At 34.2% G+C, this 19,778-nt stretch overlaps 1 protein-coding gene across 1 annotated transcript in view; it reads right to left on the reverse strand.

Annotated features, from left to right (window-relative positions):
• DGKB (diacylglycerol kinase beta) overlaps positions 1-19,778 on the reverse strand; it is a 774,912-nt gene that overhangs the window by 538,610 nt on the left and 216,524 nt on the right. Inside the window, exons 7-11 of the mRNA XM_033193061.1 lie at positions 18,440-18,514; positions 14,750-14,869; positions 6,289-6,406; positions 3,818-3,906; positions 3,618-3,734 (exon numbers count right to left, since the gene is read on the reverse strand). Coding sequence (XP_033048952.1) covers positions 3,618-3,734; positions 3,818-3,906; positions 6,289-6,406; positions 14,750-14,869; positions 18,440-18,514 — 519 coding nt within the window. The remainder of the gene's footprint in view (positions 1-3,617; positions 3,735-3,817; positions 3,907-6,288; positions 6,407-14,749; positions 14,870-18,439; positions 18,515-19,778) is intronic.

The following is a 19,778-nucleotide window of genomic DNA, read 5'->3' on the forward strand; positions in this document are numbered from 1 at the left end:
TTGTGTACATGAGATAAAGGTAAAAGACAAAAGTAAAAAAAAAAAAAAAAAAAATTGACTTCTAACTTTTTTTCCAGTGACTGGAAGCATGACAATACCAGGTCTGATAGAATGAGAGAGTTGTAGTAGTAGTCTTTGGGAATGAAAATCAGTCAGTTTGGCTTAGGATTTAGTGAGATTCAGGACCACAGGATTCTGGATGTTTTTTTGAGTGCATGCAGGTGCTGTTCTGAATCAGACTGGGCAACTATCCATCCTTCTACAGGTGAGACAGAAATGACATAAGTTCTTCATGGAGTGCCCTCTGGAAACCAGGGGTTGGTTATATGTACCCAAATAGTATTTCATAATACTCACAGATGTAATTGTTACTTATTGAGCACTAATATGTATGAGGCCTTGTTCTAAACATATCTACAGAGATTCTTTAAGCCCCTTTAATCTTCATAACAATCTAATAACTTAGGTACCATTAACTCCACTTGACACATTAGGAAATTTGTCCAAACTGGTTACATAAACGGCCCAAGATGGCACAACCAGTAAGTGAGGAGACAATCTTAAGAATCTCGTTGGTCTGACTTACAACAGTCAAGTCATTTCCAAAAGTAATATATAAAAGGAAGTAATGGCTTTTGGACAAACCCTGAAAGAAAGCCAAGCTTCATTCTTTCTGTTTCTCTCTATAATATATTCTTCATGGAACCCATTCAGATAGGCCTTTCTGAAGCCAGCACTGGCAGTGCCATATCCCATTACTTCCATAACTTCTGCTAGCTCTTTGTTATGTTCATAGAACTTTCTGGAAAGTATAAGGGCAAAAGAAAGTACATTCAGTTGTTTAAAGGCAAGCAGTAGTAGTAGATACCCATCAGTCAAGAGCAGATCAATTTTATGCTGAAATTTTCATGCAATGGCTCAATAGAAAACTACAAATACTACTAAATATATAAATGTGCTGAGGTAAATATATCCTGTTTAACCAAGGCACAAAATCAATAATTAAGTAAATGTGTCCCTAAAATTGCTTAAAACTAAAAATCCAGAACTGGACAGAGGCTGAAGTGACTTTTGATAAATTGATATAGTCTCCCAGATATATAATAACTTTTTAAAATTTGCACACCCATAAGACCCCTGGAACTCATGGTTTATAGAAAATGACGCTGAGGATGGCTAAAAGTCTCAGGACTTTAGAGAGCTTAGTAAGAGGGGAGCATTTTTTTTTTCTTTCTGACTCTGCCTTAACTCCATCAGAGATTCCTGGTTAGCCTTGTTTCCTAAGTAGAAATGTCAGATTGATTAATTGATTGATTTATTAATAATTTTGAACTTGGGGATTTAAGACATTTGCTGTTTATGTTGTGCTTTGCCATAATGACAAACAAAATCACATTCAGCTATTCAATGATATTTAGTCTAAGAATAAAATGTTAAGGGTATATTGTCTTATCTGATTTGGGACATATGATATTTAGATTTTTAAAAGTACAGTTTACTGAAAAGCGATATCCTTTTTCCTGTAAAAGAAAATGCCTCTTTACTTGTAAGGCTAGGCTCAGGATCAAGACCAAAGAAAAATGCGTAACTCATGAATGGTAGGGCTGGGTTTGGATTCTGGAGTACCAGATAAGAAGAACCGTTAAAACAAAAAGGAAAACAATGAGAAAAACAAAATGGAATATAAAACAAGAAAAGGAAGAATTTTAAGATGTCTTGTGTACCAATAAGAGACCACTAGCAATGGTAACTTTGAGGACAGTGGTTCCCATGGCTGGAAAGGGTAGAAGACAGATTTCATGGAGATTAAATAGAGAAAGAATGAGAGGATTCAAGTACAGAAAATTCTAACAGCTTTGAAAGCTTTTCCCTTAGAAACGGCAGCAATGCATGTTTTTAGAGTGTTCAAATTGAGTGCACACTTAAAAATATTGATTTTTTAAGAAATAAAAAAGAAAATATGAATAATAAACCTAAGACAATATGTTTGTAACTTATGAAGAATAGGAAAACAGTTGGAGATATAAAGAAGAAATTATTTCTAATATTCTCTAATCTCAGCTTATGTTAAAGTTAAGATATAACCAGTGAAATATTCACTATATGAAAAAAATAAGAGGAAGTTCCCACGAGGTCTGAAACAAAACCTACATATTTTTGTAAATGCTTAGCAAAAAAAGACACCTGATTTTAGAAAATGTACATGAATGTTTTAAAAATGAAGTAGTTATGATCTTCTTAAAACTGAGAATTCAATGTTTGAGTACTTCGTGTGTAAAATTTGAATCATCATTAGACATTTTATTATACGAACCAAACACTTTTAAAAAGCTATCTTTCATAATTGGGAAAATTTCAAATGTAAACATAATTTAACTAATAGCTGAAAATGATTACAGAAAATTTGTTCATTTAAAAGAAAGTACTTTATTGTATTTTTGAAAAGAAAGTCAGTTGTTTTTCTCATCATCCTGTGTGAGTGTGTGCATGTGTGTGAGTGTGTGTGCATGTGTGTGTGTGAGAGAAACAGAGAGAAAGAGAGAGCATTTAAGAGAATTGTTTAATCCCTGGGTTGAGGGTGGGGCACTTGGGGACCCAGTGGAGACAGTTATTTGCTTAACTGATTCAGAGCCTCCTACTTTTTTATTCTGACAGAAGGAAAAACTTTAGTCCTGTAATATGAATACTCACTCTATGCTGGAAAACTCCAGCCCCATAAATATTTTGTACTACATTATCAAAAATAGCTATTATTGAAAATGTGTGATTCTAATTAACTTCCAGAAATTACACGTATAACTGTAGAAGTACCATCTAACAACTGCATTCATTCCAAAAATTTTTTCAAGCTAGATTTGTCAGTCATTCAAGCCAGGTGAAATTCCAAAGTGTCCCAGAAAAGACCAATTTATCTCTTCTTACTTAATTGTGAACACCATCAAGACTAGCATTTACATCAGTCTCTCTTATACCCCAACGTATGATTTAACTGAAACAGGAAGGCAACAATATGTTGGGAAGAAGGGTAAGATGAATTTTTAGAAGCATCAAGACCTAAATAAAACACAGCCTACTTGCACTTCCATCTAGTCACGTGGTCAAGGACAATTTGCTTAACTTTTTTGGTCTTAGAGTCTTCACTATATACTTAAATCACTGAAACTCATTGTTCATTTTTCTAACCCTTTTAAGCCCATAGATTTTATGACTAAAATAAATTTACAATAAGCAAACCAGAAAACCCTTATTACACAGGGTTGTGGAGCAAAGGGAGAGACAAGTTCTACCCAATCAGTATCCTATTCTCATTGCTTAATCCTAGCCATGGCGTCTGATTACCTTCCTGGGAACCTCTAGCAGTCCATGGAACAGAGTTGAAAAACCATACCATGGTATCATCTCTTAGATTGTCACCAGCTCTAAAATTCTGGACTCTATGGGGACAAATCTGAACCTGAGACTATCTCTTTGCAAACAAGCTGAAATAAGAAGTTCCATGGTTATATGCTTACACTGCGTCTCAGGGAGCCCTTCTAGGGCAGGACTTTCAGAGAACATGAGATACACAGTCTTCAAAGTGGGTGAAGGCTGGGATTTGTTTTCCAATTGTTACTCACTGTGATCTGACACCAAACACAATGCAGTCCTGTCAGGCCCTGGTAACATTTAACAGTTTTGTGGCACTTATCACACTTGGTTGGGCAGTTACCTTCAACCCAGTAATGGTGCATGACCTAGAACAGAATGACATCATTGTGGTAAGAGGACACACCACAGAATGGCCACTTTCAGAAAGCAAGCATGCACACAAACTTACATCAGCGTTCTTTTTGGACTTCACATAGGTCTTGATGCAAGAGGGTGGTGCTCGAGCCACACAGCGCTCATGGACTGTGTACTTGCAGACTGAAAGGAAACAGGTACACAAATTCAGAGCTAATCCTGGTCCTGGTTGTAATTTTATAGAGAAAGAATGACATTAACAGAACCTCATTTCATATCCACTGCTCCCTAATCAATCCAATCAGCCACATCAAGGAGAAGTCCAAGTCGACTGTTTTTACCATGGAATATAAAAGGCCAATTAGTACAGGAAATATTATGCATGTGAAAAACCAAGGCTCCTCTATCATGGCATAGCAGGAAATGCTTAATTAAATCAGTCCTCACTCAAATTTTTCACAATAATTCCCAGATGACAAAAATATTAAAGACAAATTGATGACTGCCAAATGGCTTCGTGTCATTTGCTAGAAGGAAGAGATCTATATTTTACAAAGTATAGGCATGAGAGCAGCTGGCAGGCATGGGAATAAAAGCCCATGAGTTTATGCTATTTTGTCTCTTATTTAAATCTTAAATGGCTGATTAGTCTATTTCCAGAGAATAGATTTCATCATATATGCCAGGCCTTCAGCCATCATGGCATCATTTGTCCAAAAGCAACAGCCTTTGCTGGGCGGCATATTGTATACATATGCAAAAATTTATGTTACTATGCAAATGTATACATACACATAAGCAAATATATGTATCTCTCTCTATATATAACATGTGTCAGAAAACCAAGACATATATTTTGGTATCTTCAAATTCTTTATGGTTTGAGTCTGAATATGATTTAGGGTCAACTACATGTATTCTTTTAATAAAATGTTGGTTCCAAATTAAGAGCTCTAAATGCATAAATAAATAAAACAATACTTAAAAATAACTATATAACCTCCTCAATAAAAACAAAAACAAAAAACTAACCACTACCTCAAATTAAAATGAAAAACACTAAATCCACATAATATTTATATAGTAAAACTCTTCCAAAATATTCATATCTGTGATTTTCTGTGGCAACATTGAGGGAGAAAAGATGCTTTCTCTTGTCCTCTATATTAAAAATAATATTGAGTATTGCATTCACCACACTAATCAGTAAAAGCTTATGAGCAAAATTCTCATTCTTCATATATCACTCATCTTATTTGAGACCTATCATTTTGTTTTATGTGTTCTTATTAACAGACTCTACCACAAAAATTCCTTTTCTTAAAAATAATAGAACTTTAAAAACAAAGTACTTCCTTTGTGTATGGAGAATGTTCTAGTGTAACTAACATGTAACTAACCTTTCAAAGGTAGCTGTCATAGACTATGTTATATGTGCAAATTTCAGGTAACTATCAAAATTCGTAAACAGTTCAGAAATCATATGCATATGTGGCACTAAAACATGGTATTAAATTTCAAATAATACAGCTGAGAGAAAGGAAATTCTCGAACATATTACCAAAGAAGCTGCTAGCTAACAACAAACAAACAAACAAACAAACAAACAAAAAACCTATAAGCCATGAATGGTATGGAAGCCAGGTAAGACATTAGATTTAATTAAATGCACAACAATGGAATGTGTCTAATGCACTTGACAGTTTCAGTAATTCTGTACAAGCTGAAAAGGTTGGGGAGAGATAAACTGATGGATTAATGGAGATCTTAAATGAAGGGATTATAATATCTACTCTTCTCTATCAGGAATATCGTGGATTGTAAAATGTTCTCAGGTAGATATGCTGCAGATTTAAAATTGCTTAGGTGATTTTATAAACCAACTGTTATGTACACTATAAGAACATTCTAATTGGCAGTACTGAGTTAACAGAATAAAGTGAAAATTGCAAAGATGAGTGAACTGAAATTTTTTAAGTGTCCAGAACTCATTAATCATCAATGCTTTGCATTCCAATATCTGTTAACCATATATGAAGATTTTCTTTATGTTAGCATTAAAATTAATAGGCTTGAGGTGTAAAATTAGTTTGTATATCTTGTGATTTCTTAATTTTAGTGCAAATCTATTTTTAATCAATTAATGTAACTTACAAAAATACCCAAAGGAAGCAACTCATTATAAGATGCTCATGTGAATAAAGTGACTAACATGTGGGGAGAGGGGGATAAATATGAATAAGATGTAAATATGAAAAACTAGTAGAAATCTTCAAAATAATCCCTGAAGAAATGGGAAACATGAATAAATTAAACTACAGTGGAAAGAAAATTGCGGAAGACTTGGAAAATGTCCTTCATTTTTTTCCAAGGGTAGGTTTTTCCAAAACTAAAGAAATTAGAGTAACCTAAACATTCAAAAACACAGTACAGGAAAATGTAAATCACATGTACAGAGACAGTCTGGATCAGATTTTAGGTCTCCATCTACAAATAAGACTATTCCATAAAATCAACCTTTCCTCACTCGAGGAGATGATGTCCAGGCAGAGCAAATGTACTCACAGGAACAGCAGAGGCCCTGCTTCCCCACACCAATCAGCATGTTCAGGCAAAGGTTGCAATAGGCAGGTTTGTTAAAGTGCTTCAGTCGCCACACGTGCTGTCCATCATCCTTCACATTCTGCATGGGATGTAAGAGAAACAGATTTCACTTAATGAAATAAACAGTGAAAGATGTAAGTGCCAATAAAATTCAGAGCTGGACTGAAGCATGTGAAGACAATCTGTTACTTCATCCCTGACTTTCTCCAAGATCACCGCAGAGCCTTTAGAAAAACACATGTGCTCCAGTGAAATGAGATAGTGCTAACAAATCACCGATGCTATAGCAACCCACAAATTCTTGTCTAATATTAACAGCTCAACAGCATACCCCAAGTCATCGTCATGACCTGCCAAATGGATCAGGGACGTGATTGCCTCTCCTTTAAATACTTTATCCTTAGCACAATTCCATAAACAAACAAATAAATAAAGAGAAAGGCAAAACACCCTTCAGTGGAAGAGCCTGATAAATAAAAACTTGCAAAGACGTCATTAACCCTTGCTTACTTAATATACAAAATTCATGGTGGTGATCAGGTCATGTAAGGCGGCAGAGGAATGGGATGGGATGGAAAACTAATACTAAAAGATAAGTTATTGGTGACATTCTAGGGCTTCCAGGAGTCCTTATACTGTATTCCAATTTATATTAATATATTGAGTATGCCAGAAATAGTGTATTTTAAAAGGTAAACTTTTTAAAGGATTTAATGATGTTACCATTTTGTTTACCCCCTCTTATAAAATATAAGTAGTTTTAATCTCACAGAAAGAAGGTAAAAATATTAAAACTGAATTAATATTATTATTTATAACAATCACTATAGTTATTTGCCACAATACAAACTTAGGTTTAAATTAATTCCCACTTTAGCAAAACACTTCATTTTTTTCTCTTCTGAGTAAAACTCTCTATATCATAATAGCTACTCATGTAGGTGTTTAATCAGAGCTGCACTGTTCAAGATTAAAATAAAATTAAATAATATGATGCTTAGGAATTCCTTGAACTCCTTACAAGAAGGTCAAAATATTAAATGAAATTAATATATATCATTACTTTTGCTACCATCATTTTCTCCATTAACATGTACTTTTTGTCATCTAATCACCAAATTAAATCAAACAGATAAACATTTATTGGTATTCTATTGAAAACATTATTTGTCATACTTTTTCAGGTTAGCCAAATTGTCGTATTTCTCAGAACACATTCACCTAATAATTTTTGAGCACCTATTAAGTGCTTGGGCATTAACATTAGTCCTGTAGTAGTGAGACAGTATAAATATATTCAGATCATCTTGTTTCTCTTGATAATAAAATATTAATAATAATGATCTTAACTACCTTTCCTATTCCCAGTCAAGGCATAAACCACTAAATTTGTAATACTAGAGAAAATCTACAGTAACTAGTTCTTACATTAGAACCACAAATGTCAAATTTGCATCATAACATGAAACATTAATGAAATGCTTCCTGGGCGATAATTCTCGGTGAGTCTCTTGAATTTCTTCATGTTTTGAAAGCCGAAGCACTGTCCTTTCTTTTTTTTCTCCTTAAGACTATATTTTCAAAGATGTTTGAGTAACAAACAGCCTAGCCTTGGACAATAGAGACATGTCTCCCTCCAGAGGTAAGGGCTGGTTTGCTTACTATACTTATAGTATAATAAAAATAATCTCTCTCTTGTAGGCAAAGGTTAAATGGGTTTGTTTCCTACACATTATAATTCATTTAGTTTTCCTAAGTCAGGGTTTCCAAAACTTGATGCTATGTACAATCATTACTTGGGTCCCACTCTGTCGTTCCCACGAGATTTTGGAGGCAAGGTGAACTCAAACGTGAAGCTCCTGTTACTTTCTTTGTTGTGAATAACAAAGTCCATTGTCTCTGACTCAGGAGTCTCATGTCCTCTGGCAGCATCCATAAAACTGTGGCAAGCTAACACATTAATTTCCAGTAGGGTAAATTTTGTAAAATGTAAACCCTTTACAGTTCTTGACATTGCCCAGATTTACCTTTCTGACAAGGGGCTCACAAAGGTCTCAACAAATACAGCTACGCAGGTGTCATACAGAAAACTTCAGAAAACAATTTTCTTTCAAAACCTAAGAAATTTCTGAATCTCCTGTTTTGGTTTGGGTGAGTCATAGATTTCTAGTAGCTTTATCATGTGAATAGAATATATATTTAACTTTGCTATATTTTGCTATATTTTCAAAACTGTCTATATTTTAAAATTTATATCCCCTCAAATAATATTTAAACATCCTTGTGTGGAAAGATTAAATATGGGGTTGTTAATATTTTATAAACTAAATTAATATTTTTAAAATTAAAAGTAGTAGCTAAGTGCTTAAAAACATTTTTAAGTAAAAAGGACAAAAATCGAATTTTCGTACGTATTACTGTTCTTGTAATTCTTGTCATTTTATTTTTAAATGATTGTCCATTACATGTGAATAAGCTTCATCCTTTGAAGAGCACATATGGAGTAAGTTAGCTGGCATTTTCCTTATCAAAAAATAAACAAGTCTGAACGTGGGTGTTCTGTCAATCAGAACACTTAGCCATGTTACAGGCTGCAACTGATGTACAAATCCATTACTCAGGCATAATGCTTTACCAAAAAAACAAATTAAATAGCTTTATAGCTCTTAGCTGGATACATTGCCAAAATATGCAAGGGATGAAATATGTATGTGACTTCTTTAAGAGAAGAAATTGAAACCAGGAGCCAATTACTTCTCAGCAGTACAAATTATACTCCAGCTCTCTATTTTCATGTCTTGTCTTGTTTATCTTACTTAGAATGTAAACTTAACGGGGAGAGAAAGAATCTGTCCCTTAGATTCTATCAGCCAGTAGAACACATTCCTATTAGTACTTCCATTGCGAATATATATTTATTGTCAAAAATGGGAATTTATTTTTTATAAAACAGAAATAAGCAGGGCATCCAGAAAGGCTTGATTCCTAGCCTACTGTGAAAATGTAGATAAGCCATGTCACCTTTCTTCCTATTTTCCTCTCTAATGAAAGGAAAGTACCCACTTCCCTTTTCCGGACTGTGGTGTGAGGTTTCATTATACAATACCTGTGAAGTTAATTTGGTTTCTCAGAAGACTGGTGTTATATAAACAGCAAATATTATTACCCTCATTGGGGTTGTGTAACATCCCAATATTTCAGCCAAAAGAACTGAGAAAAATATCTAAAATTTCACTTTATTTCATTAAAATGTGCTCTTTTTTCATCACCAGACATAATACTGTATATTGTAATGAAGCTGTTCAGGTCTGTATTTATGACAGAGAAATGCTTAATGAATCCTAGGCTACTCCATGCTGAGAAGGAACTTTACATTTTCCCCCAACTCTTAGTTCCCTAGAAGGCAAAGGGATATTTCAAAGGAAATAATGCTGTTTAGAACTTTTAAAACCTATTTCATTATCCTAGTGATTCTAAAGTTTTAGTTTTTCCATAAATACTTCCAAGATCACATAAAATGTTCAAGTGAACTAGGGCTACTATAAATAATTTTTGTTCAGAAGAACTCAAGGAGAAATTTCACTGATGTCCTAACCCACATGCTTCTCTCCCCACACCTAGTTATGTTTCAACTGACTTAACTTTTATATATATATATATATATATATATACACACATATATATGTGTATATATATATATGAGCTAATGTTACAAATAATTACCTCCAACTCATTAAATAACAAAGACTATTAAGTTACCTTACTTTTTGTTCAAGGTCTCCAAAAAAAAATTATGACAATGTGAAATAAGCTTCTCTTTTAGACAAAAAGATGAGCTCTATTAGGCCTGAGCAAAGAGAATGCAGAGAAAAGTTTTAAAATTCTGAGTGGAGCTGTCATCAACTGTTCATCTCCAGACCACACATTGTAAGGTCACCTGCCATTCCTGAGGCTCAAATGCAAAATCAACAGCAGGTTACACCACGTAGTCATTTTTCTTAAATGACAAAATCTGGAATCTCAGTAATTTTTGCATTCATCTAGTTGTGTAACTGCTTTCTACATTGAGCAAAGTATAGACAGCAGAAGAAAAACTCTTAACCAAATTAAAAACTTTTAAAAATTGATGTGCTGAACATCAGCTTCCAAAATATAATTTAATCTACCAAGAATACGTTGTCTTCAATTCTCCATCACTCAAGAATTTCATCAGAGAAAACTTCGCATATTACTTTACTGAGAGTCAAGCAAAAAATGTGTCCTAAACCATCTCAATCAAAGGCAAAGTAAATGACCTATAAGAATAGAAGACCAGGATTTTTTGCACACATATAGTGAGACCGAAATATAAACCATCCAGAAACCATGCAGGCTAGATGTGGGTGCAACAATCCACAACAACAAGTTAAGGTATCGCTACTTCAAGCTAGGCCACTGCTTAAACGTACATTTCTCTTTTCCCTATAATATAAATTCAGGAATTTTCCTTGAAAAAAAATTAAATGATGATCCAAAATTAGAGATTTCAGAAATTGAAGCATTGTTAATTATCTCGTTCATGCAGGGAAAGGAATGTTTGGACTGAAAGAGTATTAGGAAACACTAACTTCTCTTCTTGACTAACTTTTCATTTTTCCAGAGAGAGCAACTGCCTGGCACAAAATGACCTAGTAAGTTAATAACAGAGCCAGGGTCTGTTATTTGATTAATTTGATGATGTTCACTGCTCCTATGCTTTCTGTCTGTTCGTCCTCATGTCTTGCTGTGGCTGTCTGATTTTGCCAAGTAAAAGGTATTAAACTCCTTTCTTCCAAATTATTTAAAATAAATTAAAAACTTTTTCTGCTTTTTAATCTGAGATATTGGTGATAGATCAGCGGTTGGCAAATTATGACACTGAGTCAAACCTGTCCAGCAACCTGTTTTTGCACATGCAGTTTTATTAAAACTTAACTTTTCTGGTTCATTTACATAATTTCTGTGATTGCATTTGTGCTAGAACAGCAGAGTTAAGCAGTTGTGGCAGAAACCTTATGGTCCCACAGCCAAAATTATTTAATATCTCTCCTCTGCAGACAGTTTCCAATCACTGGAACAGAATCTACCTCTAGATAAAGTTATTCAACAAAGTGTTTTAATTACATGGGATATTTTTTTAAAAAACAATTCTCCAGTGAGATGAATTCTGAAGGAAGAATGAATAAGTCTCAGGTATAAAGTTTTATTGTGGTAATCAGAATCACGAAGCCAACCAAATTCTCGATTTTCCTTCAAATGTAAGAGACACTAACACTCTATACCATTTCTGACCGTTTAATCTTGTATTTTGTAAAGTTTGTAGAGCCTCTCCTAAGAGAAAAGAAATGGATCTTACTCTCTACTATTTGGTATAGAATCTGGTCCCCATCAACTCCATTTCTGATTTTGGTACCAAAACAGATATTCTTTAAAAAAAAAAAAAAAAAAGGCTAGCTTTTAAACTACTGTTGATAGAGAAAAATAAATTGCACTGAAATCGTAACTGTTGTTGTGCCTTACATTAGAGGTGAAGATTACTCTCCCAGGACTACTTCCTTTTCTGTGTAATTTGGCTAGGATACCACAGTCACTTTCAAATACACTGCGGTATTTTATATGCACTATCAATTAGAACCTACTCCCCGAGCTCATAATTGACAATAGACAATAATATATAGGACAACCTAACAAGACAAGCTTTACAATAAGTGGCCAACTTCAAACTGCAGTATCTAGATTTTCAATTAAATAAGCAAAGGTGAAGGGATAGATTCATGAATCAAATTCTCTCCAGGTAATAACGTAACACATTAACTGCCTACAGAAAGGAAATACATCTCAATTACTAAAAAAGGCTCTCATCACTCAGTTGTCTCGGTGTCATTCCCGCTTTTTAAAACAATTACCATGCCTTAGAGTTAAACAGCTCTTTCTAACAAATAGATGCTGTATTTTGTGATCATTACACATGATTATATGGCTTATACATTTTATTAAAAGACAGCTTAAAATGTGGGTGGCTTATTTTTTTCACAAAAATGAAAGAAAAGGGAAATTTCTTCTTTTAAAGTTGTTCTTCACAGAGATGGGGCGAGGGCGGAATCTAATCAGATTTAAGGTGCTCTCTTAAGGTTAAACAATGTGGCTCTGCCATCTAGCGGCCATCACTGGAAACACAACTCTGGAACCCAGCTCTGTTGCTACCATAAAGCTCTTAATAGATTTCTCTTATTTAGCTCCAAACACTCCCTTTTAACTAAAAACATAAAAAAAATTTACAAATACTGTTAGAAAGTAAATTAAGTATAATTAATAGAGTGCACATTACATGCATAGAATCGCCTTACAATTGAAATAACACTACACTAGAAGCTAATGAGGTATTATATTGGTTTAAAATACTTTGAGTTAAATCATATAGATTTGTGGACTCTATTACCTGTGCTAATTTTTATAACTTCACAAATATCTACATTGATAGATTAAATAAAAAGTAATGTATCAGCAATAGTTTCCAATGAAAAACATCTTTCAAAAAATCTCTTGTGATATTTAAAATATAGCCATCTGACTGTCCCTTTCTGCACTTTTCTATCCCACCCTCAACTACCAGATGATATACTTGCTCATTACTGCATCTCCCCTCCTTCTCTCATCTTAAAATTTCCATAAATGCTTAGAATATACAAAGTTTGGCATTACAAACATAAAACGTCCTTGTAGGGAACCATTATTATTAGAATTTCCAGACTAAAGTTATCTGAACACAATTTTTCAGGATAAAGTATACATTAAACCTTAAAATGTCAACATTTTGTCAGTTTTTCTTTTGTTTTCTCCCAGTAGTCTGTTTTACATAATGCTTTTTTGTCATAAGGTACATAAACAATTAAATAAATACTTATAATATAGAGATAAATATCATGATATCAAATACCATTATAAAAAGATACTCAGTTATGTGTAGTATAAGAACTTCAGGTACAAGGAAATACTGTTTCACAAAATTTTTAAGTGTAGAAGTACATACCTATTAACAATAATACATATATATATATATATAATCTTTGGTTTAAATAAATTAGTTTAAGGGTAATTTTCCACATGTCACCTATTAGTATTTTATTGTTTTTCACCCTCTGACCATGTCTCAGATCCCATGGGCCTCATGAAAAGTAAGATTCAACTGAGTTTAGAAGAATTTGAAGACCCGGTAATCTCTTAAAGCCCATTATTTATTCCTCAACTGATATATATTCCTTAACCCTTAGCTCATTTGTATATTCCTCAAGCCCGTTTATATATTCCTAAACCCATACGTGCCAACATATTTTTATATACACTCATATGTTTCACAAACACAGACAGTAAGATATCTTGAGAAATGACTTTTAAAAGTTTGGTGTCTTGAATAATTATGATACAGTCTTGAATCTTTAAAATTGTTTCAGTTGGTAACAAGAAGTACGAAAAGTTTTGGGTTTGACAGCAAAGTGGTGAATACTATAGTCTTACACCTTAAAACTCTAAATATTACAATGTCATTGTGCTTTCCACCCCAACGTTCTTTGAAATTAAGTAGACATGTTATTGTACACATATCAAATTATTATATAACTATTAATGCTGAATTTAAAAATCTAGCATCCACTATAGATGTCATCAGATTTTTAAACTAACAATAACTAAAATCTGCTTCAAGGCTGGGTCAGCAAGATTTGCTTTCAACGTCATTATTATATTACATTCTCATCTTAGGTTGATTTATTTTATTCCTTCACAATGGTATTTAACTGCATCTAGAGGAACTACTCCAAGAAAACTTTTGACAAGCATAGAATGAGAACTTGGCTGCTGCTGATTCAAGAAAAACTTATGTTTATATAAGTTGGTGTTTATATAGGTTCTGCCATTACTTTTAATGGCAGAAACCGCAATGACTTCTGTACCACTATTCTTTAAACCACTGCAGATATTTAACTGCCTCCTCCAAGTATCAATTATCAATAAAATAGATTACCTTTATAGGTAGGAGGAACATTGAAATAATGAAGCACCACAAGAACTGCAAAATACAATAATATTGGAGAGTCTCTTGCTTTATATAATATAAGGAGTTCAGTAACTTAAAAACACTAGATTGCCCTTTAAATAGAGGAAAACAAAAGAGAGAGAATATATTTTTGATCCTAAAGTAATACCTAAAGTGAATCAATATGTGTGTGGCAAGTTTATTACACAAGGATTTACTGTCAAATTGCACCGTGGCATACTTATTAAAAGTTCCAGGCACTCACTACATGCTTCATGGTAGAAAATGGTCAGATCAATTTGTAATCAAAATGTGTAATAGAGACCCCCACTGACTCACCACCAGGCCACCCTCCTCTGCGGAAATACTTACATTTTCTAAGCCCAGGAGCACAAGAAGTGGAATTGTTGTCATTCCTCCTTGAATCCATTCCTCCAGAGACACGGTTCCGTCATGATCATAGTCAATTTCTTCCATCATTTCATGGAGGATCTGGAGTAGAGGAGATAAGGGAAATGTGTGGTCAATCAATAAAATAAATTTCATAGGCTACCACATATGAAATTGTGACTAACAGCTAAGTGGAGAGTTGGGATAACTGTCTTGGTAACTCAGTACAACATAATTCTATTACTGATGAAGTAGTGACTTAGTTAGCATGTCTAAACCTGGCCACTTACACTGATCACTTTTTAGAAATAAGTGCTTAACTTTTCAATATTTTACCAATGAACAGCACAGCTAAAACAAGAAGAATCTTTAATAAGTGTGAAAGTAGTCTTTAATTACTTTCTCCAGATTATTTTTCAGATTTATATATATGCCAGAAAATGTCTGAACAAATTAACTTCATGGCAAAGAGCTCATATAATTCTTTGCTAAGTAGTAAGGGGCGAGGGAATTCAGTTGCTTTTTAATTGCCTATCAGAATTTAATAGAGTCAAGAAGTTAAAGGATCAAATCATGTTTAATTAAACTTCATTTCTAAAGATGACTTGCACGTAATGTCTTAAAATGTTCTCCGCGGTGTTTGTTTGTAATACATTTACCTCTCTGTGGTATGGTGGCAGTATCAGTACTTACCCAGAAGGGCTGTTGTGAGGATTAAATAAGCTAATGTATTATAAGCAGAGCAGCCCCTGGCATATAGAGTCAGCGTCATATAGTGTTGTTTGTGTTATTATTAATAGAAATTACATATAAGTTCCGAACATATTACCCTTGGTTGCTGGGAAAGCAAAGTGCTTCCCATCTAATGGCATCAAGATGGCAAACATGGTAAGAATTCTAATAAAGAAAGGAATTCACTGTCTTTATATAATACAAAAATGTTAATCAATTCGGAAAAAAATGCAGAGAGCATTGGAACAGAGATTGGAAAAGATGCAATGCATGAAATATTTAATTTCTTGGTAGAAGTATTGTCTGCCTAGACACTCTTGTGCTTGATGTCTTCACTCAGGAAGTATTGTATTTGAAAATTAGGTTATTTTTCTCCCCCTGATTCTCAAGAGCTTGCTGATGAATTAGTAGAAATGTAACAATCATAAGAGAAATAAAACAATGACATTTGTTTCAGATGCGTGATGCTTTCCTTTTTGTACCTAGTAAATCTCACGTTAAAGCCATCCTCTGACTGTGTCTCAAATCCCATGGGCCTCATAAAAAAATAAGATTGAACTGAGTGTAGAGCCTGAGTTAATTTGATAAAAATTTCTAGGGACACTCCAGTCTTCCCTACTACTACAATCAACCTCAAATGCTCATTTCTCTCTCTCTCTCGCTCTCTCGCTCTCTTTTCCTTTTTTTTTTTTTTTAATTTTCTTTTTGAGACGGAGTCTCGCTCTGTAGCCCAGGCTGGAGTGCAGTGGCACAATCTTGACTCACTGCAACCTCCGTCTCCCGGGTTCACACCATTCTCCTGACTCAGCCTCCCAAGTAGCTGGGACTACAGGTGACCGCCACCATTCCTGGCTAACTGTGTGTGTGTGTGTGTGTGTGTGTGTGTGTATTTTTAGTAGAGACAGGGTTTCACCGTGTTGGCCAGGATGGTCTCGATCTCCTGACCTTGTGATCCACCTGCCTTGGCCTCCCAAAGTGCTGGGATTACAGGCACGAGCCACTGAGACCGGCCCATTTCTCTTTATTTATATATGCAAACGATCAGAAGCCTGCTGATGTGTACATTTGTTTACAATGAGAGCTATTATTGAAGCCTTAGGCAAGATGATGAGGCAGTTTCCATGACAGCAGACATAATGTATAACTTTGTACCATTTCAGCTCCCTAGAATTGTAGCAGACTTACCAGTAACACACATGTCAAATAATGCTATACTTTATTGCTTGTATTCTCCAGTCAATAGTCTGACAAATACAGTAGGTATTTGTTGTAGAAAGACTACTCAGCCACTAGCTCTCCCCTTCCTCCTAGCATCCTGATCTCCTTTTTCTCAAAGCTACAAACACCCCCCGCCCACACACACACACATACCAAAAATACTTTTGATGAGAAGTGGTAGTGCTCACTGTTTAGAAACCTGAATGGAAAAACAAATCCCCCTCCCACTCTCCCTCTAGTAACAAGTTGGCTTGATTGATAGATGACTCATCTGCACAGGTAGCAAGGTGAGTAGGAGAGGAGAAAGCTGTTGTCAATTAAAAGGGCAACAGAACTAATCAGAAATTCCTGGTTTTCAGTGAAAATATTAAAGTGAGTCAAACAATAAATTAAATACATGTTACCATCTACTTAATTATTCCACATACAAATGGCAACCTGTTAATGACATCTGCCACTCACTATAAGCACAGCACATGCATTTCCCAATAGTTGATTTAAAACTAGAAAAATTCTAATCCCAGTGAGACAGGAAAATGCTATCAGAGTTCTTGCAGCATATAATCATGCCATTATCCTGTTGTTTACTTCATAAATGTGAACGGAGGTTAAATATACACTTCTTGAATTTGCACAAAATGTAAATCATTTAAATAAAATTTATTTGAATTTGCTTTATTCATATGCACTTTGCTAAAGGTTTTACAAACAATATAAACTCAATATCTCTTATCAAATTTCCCCAGAATATTTTTGTGGCCAAAATTATGGTTTCAAATCAAGTATATTTTAAAATGTATTTGAATAATGTTGAAATTTTGAAATTTATTCAAAATAAGAATGCTGTGCTCTTATAAGCATTTTTAGATACTGTTTCTCTAAACAATTCAATTAAAAATTCCTGATTCAAACTAACTAAAGAGCTTTGGGCAAGTAATTTTAACATAGTTGTGTCTTAATTTACTCCTCTGCAAAATGAAAAAAAAATAGTGTATCTACCTCAGAGAGCTGAAAGCATTATATAACACATATATGCAAGGTAACACAATGCACTGTGCATGGAAAACTACCATCTTCTTTTATGGCATGGCATGACCTTGGCAGTGTCTATCAGGATCTTCTGCTTATCCACATGTATGTAAGACCACCATTCAAAATAAATTCCATGAGGAAGAAAGCAAAAGTTACTGTTAAGAGCTTCAGAACTCCACATATACCTTGTTATCTTATTCAGAATCCACTTTGTCTTCAGATTAGAAATAGTAACTTAGTTATCAAAAGACAAAATCAAGTGACAGGAATATATTAGGGTCCCAGAAAAGACAAAGAAAGACAGGAAGGAAGGAAGGGAGGGAGGAAGGGAGGAAGGAAGGAAGGAAGGAAGGAGGGAAGGAGGGAAGGAGGGAAGGAGGGAAGGAGGGAAGGAGGGAAGGAGGGAAGGAGGGAAGGAGAAAGAAAGAAAAAAAGAAAGAAAGAAAAAAGAAAGAAAGAAAGAAAGAAAGAAAGAAAGAAAGAGAAAGAAAGAAAGAGAAAGAAAGAAAGAAAAAGAAAGGGAGAGAGAGAGAGAGAGAGAAAGAAGGAAGGGAGGGAGGGAAGGAAGGAATTAAGGAAGGAAGGAAAGAAGGAAGGAAGGAAGGAAGGAAGGAAGGAAAAGGGGAAGGGGAAGGAGAGGAGAGTGGCCCTCCAGAATTTAGCCAATAGTGAAATCATTCATATACCTACTGGATTAAGTTCAGTGACATCCCACTCAAGGTATTCTGCAACATGCATCATCTGACTGATGATATTTTCTAGCTCCTGGAAGAGAAAGAGAGATAAAAAATATGACTACAAGATCTTAGTGAGTTTTAAATCTTTCACTTGCAGGAATTGTTTCGTTCAATGTGTAACTTAAAAAGTTAAATGAGTTCCATGGGAATATATATATGTACATAATCCTTTTTAAAGGTCTAATTAACTATATAAAGAAAAGAGAATCCTAAATACAAATTTATCTTACACATTGTCTAGAAATGTTCACCAGGAGAGGGCACAACTGTACAAAAAATACATTTTCTTCTACTAAAAGAGTGTCTGAAGAAAGCAGGAGCAGATTATATATTGTCACATGTGATTTTTAAGACACTGAATTCCCTGAACCTTTGGCTTGAAAACAGATGTGAAAGGGTGGAAAAATCATTTGAGGACAAGTGAGAAGTCTATTTTTATCTTGATACAGTGAGAATGTATATTGACTGTTCTAGTCATGTATTGAATAATTTGCTTTTGATAGAAGAGTGTTCGGGGTCAAAGTTTGCAGGGCAAGTATATGTAGCATTTATTTTGTGAGAGGATGAAATTTTAGTTTGAATTTCCATATTATTCTGCTCAATTAACAACTCTTTGAAGAATTGCAAGTTCTTCAAATTGCAAATACATACGACCTGGCTAAATTAATTGAAACATTTTCCTACCTATTTATCGAATGTTTTAATTTTTGTCTATCTACAGAAAAGATGAAACGTGGCTTTGTGAAATGCTTGTAATTCTACGTGAAAACGTGACAATTTGAAAAGTGGTATATGATTTAAAATGTAAGAAGTATATGAGAATGAAGCTTGAAAGTACAGTAGTGAAAGATTATTCTACTCAAATCTCTAATCTAATATATGTAGTCGATGTTCATGGAATAGAGAAGAAATACGATAAGACAGATTCTCTTTTGGGGAGCCGTAGTTCCCCCCGAGGAACTAATAAAAGCTATATTCCGTCTCTCCAGAAAAAAAAATATAATTATGAATATGTTACTTAAGTAAGACAGGCTGCCCCAAAAGTAATACAAATATAAATGTATTTATTACAGATTAACAGATTTTAAAACATAAATCCCTTTGAATTATAGGTTAAAAGTGTGCATGTGTGTGCACACATGCATGACTAATCTCTCACCTACTCCATCTTTGCTTACATATGCATTAATGGCTTGGAAGTGTTAAAGTTTCTGGATATCTTTTAAGAACAGAAACTATTTTTGGTGGACTGTTATGTAGGCATGTGATATTAGGTATGCCAGCCCACCTAA

The sequence above is a fragment of the Trachypithecus francoisi genome, unplaced genomic scaffold, assembly GCF_009764315.1.
Source record: "Trachypithecus francoisi isolate TF-2019V2 unplaced genomic scaffold, Tfra_2.0 Lachesis_group4, whole genome shotgun sequence".
Taxonomy (NCBI): Eukaryota; Metazoa; Chordata; class Mammalia; order Primates; family Cercopithecidae; genus Trachypithecus; species Trachypithecus francoisi.